General features: G+C 47.5%; 1 protein-coding gene across 3 annotated transcripts in view; it reads left to right on the forward strand.

Moving 5' to 3' along the window:
- Positions 1–12,938, forward strand: part of LOC115899214 (protein S100-A7) — a 44,860-nt gene extending 31,922 nt beyond the window's left edge. The window contains exons 1-3 of one of the 3 annotated variants that reach the window (XM_030936695.1): positions 6,312–6,616; positions 11,648–11,804; positions 12,714–12,938. In XM_030936695.1, the coding sequence (XP_030792555.1) occupies positions 6,528–6,616; positions 11,648–11,804; positions 12,714–12,878 (411 nt within the window). In that variant the 5' untranslated portion in view covers positions 6,312–6,527 and the 3' untranslated portion in view covers positions 12,879–12,938. Of the gene's footprint in view, positions 1–6,311; positions 6,617–10,032; positions 10,093–11,647; positions 11,805–12,713 lie in introns of those variants that run through there. The other 2 variants (XM_030936696.1, XM_030936697.1) reach the window with 2 other exon arrangements.
- Positions 12,939–14,071: the final 1,133 nt, after the last annotated feature.

Below are 14,071 nucleotides of genomic sequence, written 5' to 3' on the forward strand. Positions count from 1 at the left end.
GGCAAAAGCAAAATTACTGATAAGGGTCTATGTTCAGAGGTGCATGTATTGTCTTGATAAACATCTTAAACAACAGAAAACAGGATTTGAGAGCACAGAACTGGTCTGACCTCAAATTTACCAGGGTGGAGTTTCCCAATCCTAGTAAGCCTGAGGGTACTGCAGGAGACCAGGGCATATTTCAGCCTTATCTCAATCGCATAAGACAGACACTCCCAGAGTGGCCGTTTATAGACCTCCCGCCAGGAATGCATTCCTTCTCCAGGGTATTAATTATTAATATTCCTTGCTGGGAATAGAATTTAGCAATATCTTGGCAGATATAAATGGACTTGCATGTCCATTTGTAGGCTCTCTGCAAGAAGAAAAATATGGCTCTTTTTGTCTGACCCCGCAGGCAGTCAGACCTTATGGTTATCTTCCCTTGTTCCCTAAAATCGCTGTTATTCTGTTCTTTTTCAAGGTGCACTGATTTCATATTGTTCAAACACACATGTTTTACAATCAATTTGTACAGTTAACACAATTATCATAGTGGCCCTGAGGTGACATATATCCTCAGCTTATGAAGCTAACAGAATTAAGAGATTAAAGTAAGACAGGCATAAGAAATTATGAAAGTATTACTTGGGAACTGGCAAATGTCCATGAAATCTTCACAATTTATGTTCCTCTGCTGTGGTTCCAGCAGGTCCCTCCATTTGGGGTCCCTGACTTCCCACAACAGCTGTCACCTCTGAATATCCAACCTGTCAGCAGCAGAGACCAATGCTGAGCCCCAGATATGGAACTATTTCTCACTGAGACCAACTAGCCACTTGGAGCCAAATGTACTACACTGGACACCTTTTATACAGAAAGGGCCAATGGTTTGTTCTCACAGGTGTGGATTTTCCCTTCCTGTCTGCATAGCCTTGGCCAGGACCACTATCTAGGGGCTTACAGAATGCCCATCCACAGGCATAGAATGCACTCAGGGGACTCAGCTTTATAGGGAAGTGGGTGCGGGATGGACCCAGATCATGGTGGTATCATACACCACATCCCCTGGAAGCAGCTGGCCTCACAGAGCCCTGGAACAGCCTCAAAAGGCACAGCTGAATTACCTGCTCAGAGGCAACACTTTGCAAGGCTGAGGTTCTATCCTTTAGGAAGCAGTAGATACATTAACTATTTCCTTTCCTTCCTGAAGACTCATAATTGGCCCCATTTACAATCACTTCAGGGACCCACCTGGGGAGTTTGTACTTTTTATCCCCACAACTCTTGGTTCTGAAAGGTTGAAGGTCTTTGTCCCCAGAAGAGGCACATTTTTGCCAGGGGTCACAAAAAGGCCACATTGAACTACAAGCTACAGCTGCTACCAGGGCACCAACAGGGTAGAGGAGGTCAACAGGGGACCAACTGGGGAGAGAGGACCAACAGGGCAGAAGATGAGTCAATCTTGGGGTAGTAATATTTAATGTGGATCCGCAGGAGATAGGGCTGCTGTTACACAGTGGAGGCAGGGAGGAATATGTGCAGAACCCAAGTGATTCACTTGGCCACTTCCTGGTAATCTCTTGTCCCATTTTAACTATGAACAGGTAAGTGCAGGAACTCTGGTCTGAGAACAAGACGATGGTCAAGGACTAAGCCTCCTCAGAAATGAAAGTTTGGGTTATACTATTAGGAAAATCATTAAGATCTGCCAAGGTGATAATGAGGGGTGAGGAGAATTTAGAGTGCATAGAAGAAGAGGGAGAGGAATACCAGCTGCATCCCTGAGACCAGCTACAATGATGTGTGGTAATTCACTCACTAGTCTCTGTCTTCTGAGTTATTCTTCAGGGAAAGAGTCCCATAGTAACCATGGAGGAGCTCTTCCCTAGCCAATGTGGAAAAGCAGATCTGTGATGGACAAGAAGTGGACTACAGAGGTTATAAAAATATGCCTGCTACAGTGCTCTCCTGCTACAGGTACCAGAGTGGATTGACAATCCCGGCAGCTGACCCTCTAAGTCCATCAGAACTTTTGCACTTGGGCCACACTTCCTGTGGGGCTTCTCTCAGGCAATGACTGAGCATGGCAGGGATATCAATGCGGGCCTGTTACTGAAAGATGTGGGGCTCCTCCATGGATGACTGGCTTGGGGACCCCCCACACGCATGGCCAACCCTTTCTTGGAACTATGCTGTAGTCTGAGACTCTTCCTACTCAATTCTCCTTCCTCCCGGGTCTCTTCTCTGGTGTCAGGCTTGCACTGAAGTCTGAAGGCTTTCCCTGCCTTCTCTTGCTATCTTCTTCCTCCCCAATTATCCTTCACAGGTGTTTCCTCCAACATTTTTGCATGCCTAATCTTGGCCTCTTCTTGGAGGATCCAAACTAACCACAAGTGGCATATATATATATATATATATTTGTCATTATTTGGTCAAAAACTGGGATTTGAGGGATAAGAAAAGGTCCTATACCTTTAAGTATCTCACCTCCAGCTTGTTACTGAAATTTCCCTATTAGACTATTTCTTTTGGATTGGGGTCACAGTGAACCACTCACATTTTCCAGTGTTATTTTATTTAGCATTGGCTTTTCCATGCCTGGTGTCATCGGAGTCAAGTGATTGCTAAGATAAATTGCCCAAAGTCCTGGCTCACCACTTCCAACTCCCACCTGCTTTGCTTTCATGAATGGCCTCTCACGGCCATTCCAGTTGTATCCTTTGTGCTGTCCAAGAGTCTTCAATCTTCACTGACAAGATTCAAAGACAAGACTTCTCATTCCCTTCCCTCAGCTAAGACCTGTGATTAGCAAGTGCTTGCCTTTAGGGAAGTGCTTTCTAGCTTCTACTTCTACTTCTCACAACTTGCCGTCTGCAGGCGCTCCAGGTATGCTGGGCAGGCTAATGGAGAGGAAGGACCTGCGACAAATAGAAAGGAAATGTTCAGGTTAAGATAAAAGTTTGTGGAGACCAATGTTCTTTTGAAGTCTCATAGCGGTTGCCCTTAGAAACAATAGTTGACAAAATATTTCCTATTCAGACCCTTTAACAGGTGCTAGACTCTCAGTTAATCTATTCAGAATTGGAGGGGCCTAGAAGGAAAAGGTCTAGCTGTGTTATCAGAGATTTTTTACAGATGTGAATTTTCCCCCACAAAGGACAAAGCTTGCAGGGCCATTTCAACATGTGACAAAGAAACATGTTTTTGGGATAAAATATTTTGATTTTCTTCCTTGCCTTGTAATGTTATACTAGAGTCAGGATGGAAAGTAAGTCACGATATATAGGGTTAAATAAAACCCATCTGATGAGAATTTATGGTTTGTAGGGCTTGACTCCCCAGATCCCTTAGATAGGAATTTGGGCAAGATAAAAAAAAAAAAAATCAGAACTGAGTCTTCAGAAGTTTACCCACAATTGACCCTGAAGTACCCCTGACCCAAAGTCTGCTCCCACCCAGGGTTTTAGACAACTCAAGGATTGGAAAGACCTCAAGAAGGATAATATTCAATTGCTAGCTAAGAGGGCAGTGGGGTGGAGGTGAAGAGAATCAAGCAATTATCTTAAAAATTAAAGAAATGTATGGTCCTCAAGACAATGAACCAGGTTTTACTGATTAAATATTGAGGCTCCTTTTGGGATTTTTGCCAGTTCTCACTAGCTTATTTATACTTTTTTCTTTACAGACCTTTTTAATCTTTCTTTTTCTTTTTCTTTTTCTTTTCTTTTCTTTTCTTTTTTTTTTTTTGAGACGGAGTCTCACTCTGTCTCCCTGGCTGGCGTGCAATGGCGCGATCTCAGCTCACTGCAACCTCCGCCTCCTGGGTTCAAGTGATTCCACTGCTTCAGCCTCCCAAGTGGCTGGGATTACAGGTGCCCGCCACCATGCCCGGCTAATTTTTGTGGTTTTAGTAGAGATGGGGTTTTACCATGTTGGCCAGGCTGGTCTCAAACTCCTGACCTCAGGTGATCCACATGCCTCAGCCTGTGTCATGGGCCATGGCCACTCATATTTGGCTCAGAATAAATAACAGGGGATCCAACGTTGGGGAGAGCAGGAGAAGGGCCCCATGGTTAGAGGAAAGAGCTGGAAGGTGCTCAGGTGGGAGCCAGCCTGGGCTGACAGAGGGGCAGAAAGAAGGGCTGGAGTGGTGTAAATGGAGTTCAGAGAGACAGGAGATGAGGTCTGAGGGGCAGGCAGAGGACAAGCAAAATTTGAACTTTAAGCAGAATGGGAAACCACTGAAAGGTTTTTAGTAAGGGATATGCCATGTTCATGGACTGGAACATTCTGCTATTGTGAAGCTGTCAGTTCTCCCAAACATAGCCTATAGATTCAGTGCAATCCCAATCCCAAAGTCCTTGCTGGAATTTTTGTAGAAACTGACCAGTTAACTCTAAAAAGTATACGGAAAGGCCAAGAATACCCAGGACAATCATGAAAAAGATGGAAGGATCTACAGTACTAGATGTGAAGATTTATCACGATAGCTCTGGTAACAGATACTGCTGGGCTGGTTCAAGGACAGTCAAACAGATCAACAGAACTAAACAGAGGCCTGAGAAAAAGACACACACGTGTAGTATATTTATTCTGTGACAAAAGTGGCACTGCTGAGCATGAGCTTTTCGATACATTTTATGGGATCAATTGGATGCTCATTGTCATGAAACTAGACCTCACAAGCAGACAAAATGACAATTCTAAGTGGATTGTAGGTCTAACTGTGGAAAGCAAAGTCATAAAGCCTCAATAGCATATGCGAAGATATTCTGTGGAATATTCTGTGGAAGCTTGGGAAACAGAAAACCAAGTCTGCACTCAGGGCCAGAGTTTCATCCTGGGCCTCTGACTGGTGCCAACTGTAACAGGAACAGCCCTGACTGTAAGTCAAAATTGTAAAGTCCCCCTTGGTCAGAGAACCTTCCTGCAGTGGCCTCCACTGCTTTCTCCAGTTTGCCAGTTTTAACCTACAGGGCCCAGCCTCCTCTTAAACTTGGGTGAGGTGAGGAATGATCATTGCCAACGTGAAATTTGGTTGAACAGACAAATTTCTCAGGGTATGCATGGGTCACTTCCCAGCACTGTCTGTGTGTATGGCCTCCGAGAAAGCAACCTCCTTTATCAGGCGAACAGAATTGACACTAAATCCTCCCAGCAAACCCATTCTAGACGGGATGGTGGGTGTTAGTCTGAATTGCACCATTTTGTAAGCCCCCTGCCATTTTGCAGAACCTCGTCAGAGTGAAAAATTCCATATGGATTCGGGCCGTGAGAAACATCCTATCCTGCCTAACCACCTGACCACAAGGCACAAGAGCACCCTTATCATACCCTGCAGGGCAAAGGCCCAACTGAGGGAACATCCCTATCGTATCCTGCAGGGCAAAGGTCCAAGAAACAGCCTATCACATCCGCCGGAAAAAGGTCCAAACCACCCGATCGTAGGAACGTCTTATCACTATCCTCCCGGCGAGCAAGCCATACTGCCCAGACCCCCACCTAGACCTATAAATTACCCCAGCCTGTAAGTCTGGCGTTAAGCTGGTCCCACCTCCTTGGGTCTTGTGCTGGACATAAAACCTGCGTTGCCATAGAGCCGCCGACTCTCTCTGTGTCTTTCTTTAACCCTTGCCTTCCCTTCAAAACCTAACAGTGGGACCACAGGCTCTGGGCTGCAGCTGGGTATTCTCATCCTCCAGTGTGGATGGATCCTCCAGTGTGGGTGGCTCACAGCAGAACTGAGTCTGAATAATCTCTTCTGAACACCACGGAACGCTCTCTGTCCCGCTCTCCCAACTGCTGCTCGAGTCCAGAGATGCAGCCGGCCAACACCACCCGGAAGGACCTCAAACAGAACAGCTGTCTGTCTCGGAACATTCCTGTGGCTCCCTCTGCCCCCTCCCTCTCACCGTGGCTCCTGGAAGTGCTCTATGGCCTATTGAAAGGGCGCCCCGGCAAAGCTTCCCCTGGTTCCCCCACCTGAAAAGTGATTTCCCCTGTTCTGAATTCCCACATACTTTATCTGAACCTTTCTGAAGACACCTGCCTCACTTGCTAGTTCGGCCAATGTTTATGGAGTTCTCTGCACTGGAGGCTGGGGGCACAATATAAGACATGGCCAGGCGGCTGCAAACATAGTGTATGTGCAGCCAGGGCTGTCACTGAGATGTGCAGGGACATGAGGATGATGGCTCTGCCTGGAGAAGGCTTCACAGAGAAAGTGACCACTGAACTGCCTGGGGACCTGGGGCTTCCTGGCTCTGTCCCGCTCTACTCTCTCACCACCCAGTGGTTTATTGGAGTACTCTCCTGGGGCCAGAGCACTGCTCAAAGCACGGTCCACATCCACTCCATCTCCCTGCCAGCCCAACATCCGCACACCCATAACAGAGTCAGCACTCACAGCATAAATGAATGGATAAAATACCGCAAAAAGAACAAATTGTTTTCTGTCCTCTTCCCTCAGCAACTTGAGATCTTCAAGAGATCCAGAAATATGTTGCTTCTACCTCAGACTGGGGAGAGGGGAACTCCCCAAAACGATGGAGGAGATGAAGATATCAACCAGCCAGATTCCTGTTCATGACCAGCCTGTTGTGAGCTCTCCTGGGGGATCAGCAGTGGCTGGGAGGTTGGATGTGTGATGGGGTGGGGCAGGTTTATGGAGAGTGTTTGTTCCAGACATGACACAGGGGAAGGGCTCACAGGGTTCAAACTGATCAGCAAGTGCAAAAGATAAGGCCCCTATTAAAGCTAATTTGCTGAGATTTTCATTTTAGCAAAAACAAATGATCAGTTTTTTGGATGTCTCAAATATGTTTGAAATTTATGTGTATTCTCTATGGTTGGGCACGACTTTACGAATGTATGTGTGTGTAAATAAATTTAAATGTGTCATTCAAATAGTTTATATCAGGAATCATCAAATTATGGTCTTCAAGCCAAATGCAGCTGGCCACCTGTTTCTGGAGGTTAGTGTTTATTGGACACATCTGTGGGGCCTTGTGTCCGGGGCTGCTTCTGGGCTGTGGCAGTATCTGCCCGCCCTGCTCTGTACCATTACTAGTGTTTTGTTATCTGACGACTCGAGTTTCTGGGCAGAATCTGCCAAAACCTGCCAAGTGATATAAGTTTGTCAGTTTCCATTAATTTCTTTCAGTGTTTGCTTTATATCGTTCAAAATTATGTTCTTGTGTGTATAAGGATAGGACTATTATTGCTGGGCCCGGTGACTCACATCTGTGATCCCAGCACTTTGGTAGGCCGAGGCGGGTGGATCAACTGAGGTCAGGAGTTCGAGACCAGCCTGGCCAACATGATGAAACCCCGTCTTTACCAAAAATACAAAAATTAGCTGGGTGTGGTGTCGTGGGCCTGTAATCCCAGCTACTCTGGAGGCTGAGGCAGGAGAATCCTCGAACCCAGGAGGAGGAGGTTGCAGTGAGTCAAGATGATACCATAGCATTCTAGCCTGGATAACAAGAGTGAAACTCTGTCTCAAAAAAAAAAAAAAAAAGAAAGAAAAAAAGGATAAGACTGTTATATCTTGGTCACTTGCACACTAATCAATAAGAAATATTATTCTTTTTCATTTAATCCATTTTCTTAGAATTCTTTGTTGTCTTGTATTAATATTGTTGTCCCTCATTCCTTTTGTATTGCTTCTCCTCTGGTCCTCTTTGCTAAACAGTGATGATACATAACTCAAAATGAATCATAGACCTAAATGCAAAACACAATATTACAAAACTCCTAGATGGTAGCATAAGAGGAAATTTGATCATCTTGGTTTTGGTGATGACTTTTTAGATGCAACACCAAGGCACAATCCATAAAAAAAGAATTTGTAAGCTGGACTTCTTGAAAATTAAACATTTCTGCTTTGTGAAAGATATTGTCAAGAGAACGAAAAGACAAGCTAAAGACTGGGAGAAAATGTTTACAAAAGAAATATCAGACAAAGGAGTGTTATCCAAAACATACAAAGAACTCTTAAAACTCAACAATAAGAACACAAACCAACCAATTAGAAAATGGGCCAAAGACCTGAACAGACATCTCATCAAGGAAGACACAGCAGGTGACAAATAAGCGCATCAGAAGATGCTCCACATCATAAGTCCTCAAGAAAATGCAAATTAAAACAACAATGAGATATCAGTAAACACTTACGAGGATGGCCAAAATCTGGAACACTGACAACACCAAATGCTGAAGACGGATGTGGAGCAACTGGAACTCTCATTCATTGACAGCAGGAACACAAAATAGTGCAGCCACTTTGGAAGACAGTTTGGTGCTTTCTTAAAAAACTAAACATACTCTTACCATAGGATCCCTAAATCACACTCCTCGGGATTTACCCAAAAGAATTGCAAACTTATGTCCACACAAAAACCTGCATACAATTGTATATGAATATATTGCACAGTGGTGAAGTCCAGGTTTTTAATTTAGCCACCCTAAATAGCAAGCATTGTACCCACCAAGAAATGTCTCATCCTTCACCCACCACCTGACCTTCTGCCCTTCACAGTCTCCAGTGTCTATGATTCTACTCTCTACCTCCATCTGTATGCATGATGTAGCTCCCACTCACACGTGAGGGTGCACAGCATTTGACTTTCTGTTTCTGAGTAATTTGACTTAAAATAATAGCCTCCAGTTCCATCCATGTTGCTGTGAAAGGCATGATTTCATTCTTTTTTCATAGCTGAGTAGTATTCCACTGTGTTTGCGTGTGTGTGTGTGTGTGTGTGTGTGTATCTTTTGCCACTAAAAGTAACATTGCCATCATATGGTGAAGTGGGAGAGGGAGAAACAGGTCCCCCAGTTACATAAGAACTGACAGAGAAGGAAGTTGAAGAAATATGATGGGTGGAGAAAATGGGTCCCACCTAGGGAGACATCACATCAGCTCTATGGAGCCCCAGAGTGCTTAAGGGGTTGGCACTAAATGCACCTGGAACTCTCTTGCACCCTAAAAGGAACATTGGAAGGGGTTAGCAGAAAATGTCCATGTCAGTGATTCATCATCTCCCTTTCCTCACCATGCCCCAGGGACTCCCATGCCTTCACAATCCTCTTGCCCCTACCTGGGTCAGCCTTTCCACAGCAGGGTAGGGCACATTATAGCCAAGGGCACAGCTCCCAACTCCTACACAGGCTGTTTTGCATAGGAGGAGGAAAAACGCTGAAGACTTTCTGGGAAGTTAGTGCCATGGGGCAGGAAAGAACTTTTCCCACTCCTTGCCTCCAGGCTCATTCCACGGAGGGTCACTCCGCCACCCAACCTAGATAGTGGGGCCCTGACCCCGGTCCCCTCACCTGAATCCAGGGCTTCTGTGAGGGGCTGACCAATGGTTAGCAATGAAGGAACCCTGCTTCCCTCCCTGGACTCTGAGTTCCCGTAGGGCAGCCCCTGATGCGACCCAAGACCCATAGCACAGGGCACACGAATAAGGATTTGATTTCGCCTCTTCCGTGTTCGTATGATGATTTGCTGTGTTTACTAGCTGAGTAAACTTGGGAGCATCTCAACTTCTCCTTTCCTAAAATAGAGATTGCAGCACCTGCCTCTTAGGACTATGAGGGTTGAGGAAGATGCAGGAGCAGCAGGTATCTTGATGTCTGGACATTAGAATGCTCAGTAAGCGGTGGGGTCATAGAACAGGCTGTCACAACAACTGTGTGGAAGGACTGGGAGAGGGAACAAACAAGATCATGCTACCTTCAGGAGTCTGAAACTCCATCCTCTTTGGGTCCAGAGGCCCAGTGCTCTTCTCTCCCATTTCCTGACTTGCTACCACACATGCACCGGCTGCCTTACCCTCAAATCAAGATTGAGCCAGAGAATTCCCCAGGTGAGGTCTCTGGGGTGGGGTGGGACCTGGTGACCTGGGACCCTGGCCAGAAACCCTGAGCCCAGCCTCCTGGGTGTGTCCCACCCACCTGATGTAGGGCAAGGCTCCAAGAAACAGATGACAGAGGTGGCCCAAGGCCTCCCAGCCCCTGGGAAGAGCCAGGCTGAGCCTTATAAAGGGACTGCTCTTTTTCCAAACACACACATCTCACTCATCCTTCTCCCCGTGTCACTTCCCAGCTCCGGTAAGTCTCACCTACCTCTTTGTGTTTTCTAGAAGTGCCCAGTGCCCGGTCTGCTGTGCTGCCTCTAGGAAGGGAAAGGGCTGTGGACGAAGACTCAGGAGGCTGGGTCTAGGCCAGCTCTGCCATTAGCTGGGTTGTGTGACCTTCACTTGACACCAAAAGCCCACATCTGTACAACCAGGTGGCGGAACCAGACCTGTCCATTGCTCCTTTGGGATCTCCTGAGACAACTCCTGTGGAAATGTCCCCAGTGGGACCTGAGCACAGGACCTTCCTGTCTTCTTCCTCCCTGGATTCATCCTCCTGTTGGGGTCCCAGTTGTTGAATCCCCTCCCCAGTTCTGCTCCCACAGGGGGTGGAGGGCTAAGGATCCCCTGTGAATGCTTTGGAGGCTCTCCAAACCCCAAGGCCTGGCCAGATGGCTTGCCCTTACCTGGGTAAGGTATTGAGCAGCCAAAGCTCCCTCACTCCCTACCACAACCTGCAAATTCTCAGGCATCCTCTGGGCACAGGGCTTGGCGTCTAGCCTTGGCCTCAGAATCAAAAAAGCTTTGGGTGGCTCCTCTTAGTCAGTTGCCAGCATGGAGCTTTCTCCTGTGTTGAGAGGAGTTGGGGGTTTATTGTCAGACACCCACACGCGTTAGCCAAGGTCCTTTTGTTGTTCTTTGGAAAGTGTGAGAAGTGAGAGCTGCACAGTCCTATTTTTCAGGCTTGGGGTGCAGGCCAGCCCAGACTGACCACTGGCTGGAAGATTTGCTTTGGGAAGTCAGACCTTCTTATTTAAACAGGGTCAAGCCTTGGTGATTCTGAGGGTGCAGATAATTCCCAAGAGCAGACATGAAGCGACCCCCACCTCACTCCCACCCCATCCGGCAGCTTAAGAACCAGGGAGTTATTTCTGTTCCTTGTAACAGTGGCCATTCCTGTTTCTCATTCCCAGGGGAATGCAGGAAGGGCCCCCTTGTGCTTGGGACAGGGCTGTTTTTCCCGTTCACACTCACATCCATGCTCACATGTGCACCTGGAGCCTGCACGCACCGTGTCATGCAGGGCTTGCACTTGAGTCAAGGTGGGGCCCACGGTGTCTGGTTCCTGAAGCAGCCCAGGAGGGCCAGAGACCAGATCACCAAGGCTATTGTCCTGCCCCCATGACTCTCACCTCGGCTGTGAAGCTGGAGGAGATGGATTTGGTGCTGTTTTAGGAGTGGGGTCTGCCATGTGCTGGCTGAGACTGGAGGGGTCCCAGCTCAGTTCTTCCATGTGTTGCTGGCCCCCGACTCTCTCTGCTTCTCCCTCTCCAAAGCTCTGCCCACAGCTGGACTTCCACCATCCACCTGCACCTCCTCTTGGCCCTGGCCAGGGTGGGCCAGGTCTCAGACTTGGTCCTACCCTCTCATTTTTGAGCAACTTATCCCATCACATTTTTAAAAATCGACTTCCTTCTGTTCCATCTTAGGGCTGTTTTTCCTCTGACCTCAGCCCTCCTTCCAACACCCCCACATAGAGACCCTAACTTAAATGAAGGGAAAAAAATGATTGTGTTTATTTCCTGAAGCCTTTTGAAAGCCAAGATGAGCAACACTCAAGCTGAGACGTCCATAATAGGCATGATCGACATGTTTCACAAATACACCAGACGTGATGACAAGATTGACAAGCCAAGCCTGCTGACGATGATGAAGGAGAACTTCCCCAACTTCCTCAGTGCCTGTGTGAGTCGGGGTTTAGCTTCTCAATGTTGGTTGGATGCTGGCATGGCTGAGGATATATTTTACTATGTGTCCTTGGACGAGTCACCCTCATCCTCTGATTAAAACATTTCCCATTTGCAAATTTGTTGCTTGGATCATATGGGAATCTAATGATGATAGGCAAAAAAGTATGAAAATAGGAAAGAGTTATACAGATATAAATGAGGTTATTAGATGGTCAGCAAAGTGTGCAGCTTGAGGGCGGTGCACAGTCCCCTCCCAATGCTCACTGACCCCCTCTCTGTGAGACTGAAACTCAACTCAACTGCTTCCCAAAGGCCCCACATCAACATCCCTGAGATTAATGGGAAAGCACTGGAAGTTCAATTGCTAGTAGAAATCAATAGCCCTCTTTGCAATAAACAAGACTCATTAGCAAATCTGAAAAAAATTGTGGGCTACTAGGTACCAAAGGGTCTAGACGACCAAAAGCAGGGAACCCAGAAGATGAGTTTGGTGGAAAAAGAGAAGAAAGGAGAGGAGGTCAGAGAAAGAAGAGAACAAAGCATGAGGGCCAATTTGGGGGCCCTGGGGTAGAGCTAAGGTAGCCAGTGCCCTTAAAGGCTGGGGACAGGTGAGAGTGAGGCTGGGACAGGGGACTGCTCTCCCCAAGGTCACTAAACAGAGCGCCTTGGGACAGGAACTGCCTCCCATCCTGAGGTTTGAGACAAAAAGTCTCCCTAGAGAACTCCAGGGATAACATTCACATCCTCACCCCAACTTCACCCACTCGCCCTGCACTTCCAGCCCCGCCACAACGCCTGTGCAGATCTAGGCATTTGTCTCTGTCTCTGCCTCCTCCTCTCCCCTCCCAGCCCAAAACTTGTTTGTGATTGAATTTTTCTTGTTTGTATGTTTTTCTCTTCACAGGACAAAAAGGGCATACATTACCTGACCAATGTCTTTGAGAGAAAGGACAAGAATGAGGATAAGAAGATTGATTTTTCTGAGTTTCTGTCCTTGCTGGGAGACATAGCCACAGACTACCACAAGCAGAGCCACGGAGGGGAGCCATGTTCCGGGGGAAGCCAGTGATCCAGTCCCACCCAGGGGCCTCCAGAGACCCCAGGAACAATAAAGTGTCTCCTCCCACCAGACACTTGCCTTATTTCCTTCTTCTCTTTGGTGACCTACATTGTCAAAACTGCCAATTCCAGGCTAACTTTGTTGGAGAATCCCCGCCACCCCCAAACAGTGGGTCACCCAGGAGTAATGTCCCACCACCAATGTTCTCCCTGTGGCCTCCAGCAGAGCTGAGCTGCCTCTCACACAGGTCCTGGTGTCTGCCTCTGCCCCACTTCCTAAATGCAGCCACCACAGCTGGTTACAGGTGGAAGTTGGTAGAAGGCCTCTGCCAGGTCACAGCAATGCCCCTCCTTGTCAAGGCATGGACCAGGTCATTTGGATGTATTTAGATACTGCACTGAGAAGGAGCTGGCATCTCTCAGTGTGCTCCTGCCCTCCCGCTCCCGCCCCAGCTGTTCTCCAGGGCTTGGGGAAACAGAAACCACTCACATAGGGATTCCTGGATGGCATCAGGCTCACGGCCCTTGTGGCTATGAATGGGAGGCTCAGTAGTTCCCTGAGGATGGACTTCCTTGTCCTGTGGTCTGGGCTTCAGGGGCTGTGTCCTCTCCCTGTGCTGTGTGCTTGTGTGCGTGTGCCTATGTGGGTGGCCCTGTGGAAGTGAGAGGGAGTCACCTTGAAGCTGAGCTGTCCTCCATGATGGTTTGCTAAATGCCAGGACTAGGTTTCTGGTGATGAATGAATATTCCAGATTTTTAGGAGCTCAAAGTAGTCCAGGAGTCCAAATAAGGAGTCTGGCCAGAATAAGGCAGCACCATGGAAATGCCCTAAGGACTGACACAGAGAGCTCATGCTGATTGTGATGAGAAATTGCAGCACCTCTATCTGGTGGGTAATGAGTAGTTTGTTATTGGTAGTCTACTCCAGGCCAGGTACTGTGCTATGGGCTGAGGATGCAGAAACAAGCAGGACACAGTGCTGTCCTAGCAGAGTGCTGGCGGGTCTCTCCATACAGGCCACAACACAGGGTTAATGTTCACCCAGTGCCACTTCCAGGCCATGTTCTGTGCAGCTGCTCTTAGTATTCCTCCTTCTCTCTTACCACCCTGGTCAGTCTGCTGCTAACCTGTCAGTCAGGCAAACATTCTTCTTGGAGGAATCAGGCAACCATCTCAAAAATTCTCTTTCCATCTGACCAGCAG

This window comes from Rhinopithecus roxellana, chromosome 8 (assembly GCF_007565055.1).
Source record: "Rhinopithecus roxellana isolate Shanxi Qingling chromosome 8, ASM756505v1, whole genome shotgun sequence".
Classification (NCBI taxonomy): Eukaryota; Metazoa; Chordata; class Mammalia; order Primates; family Cercopithecidae; genus Rhinopithecus; species Rhinopithecus roxellana.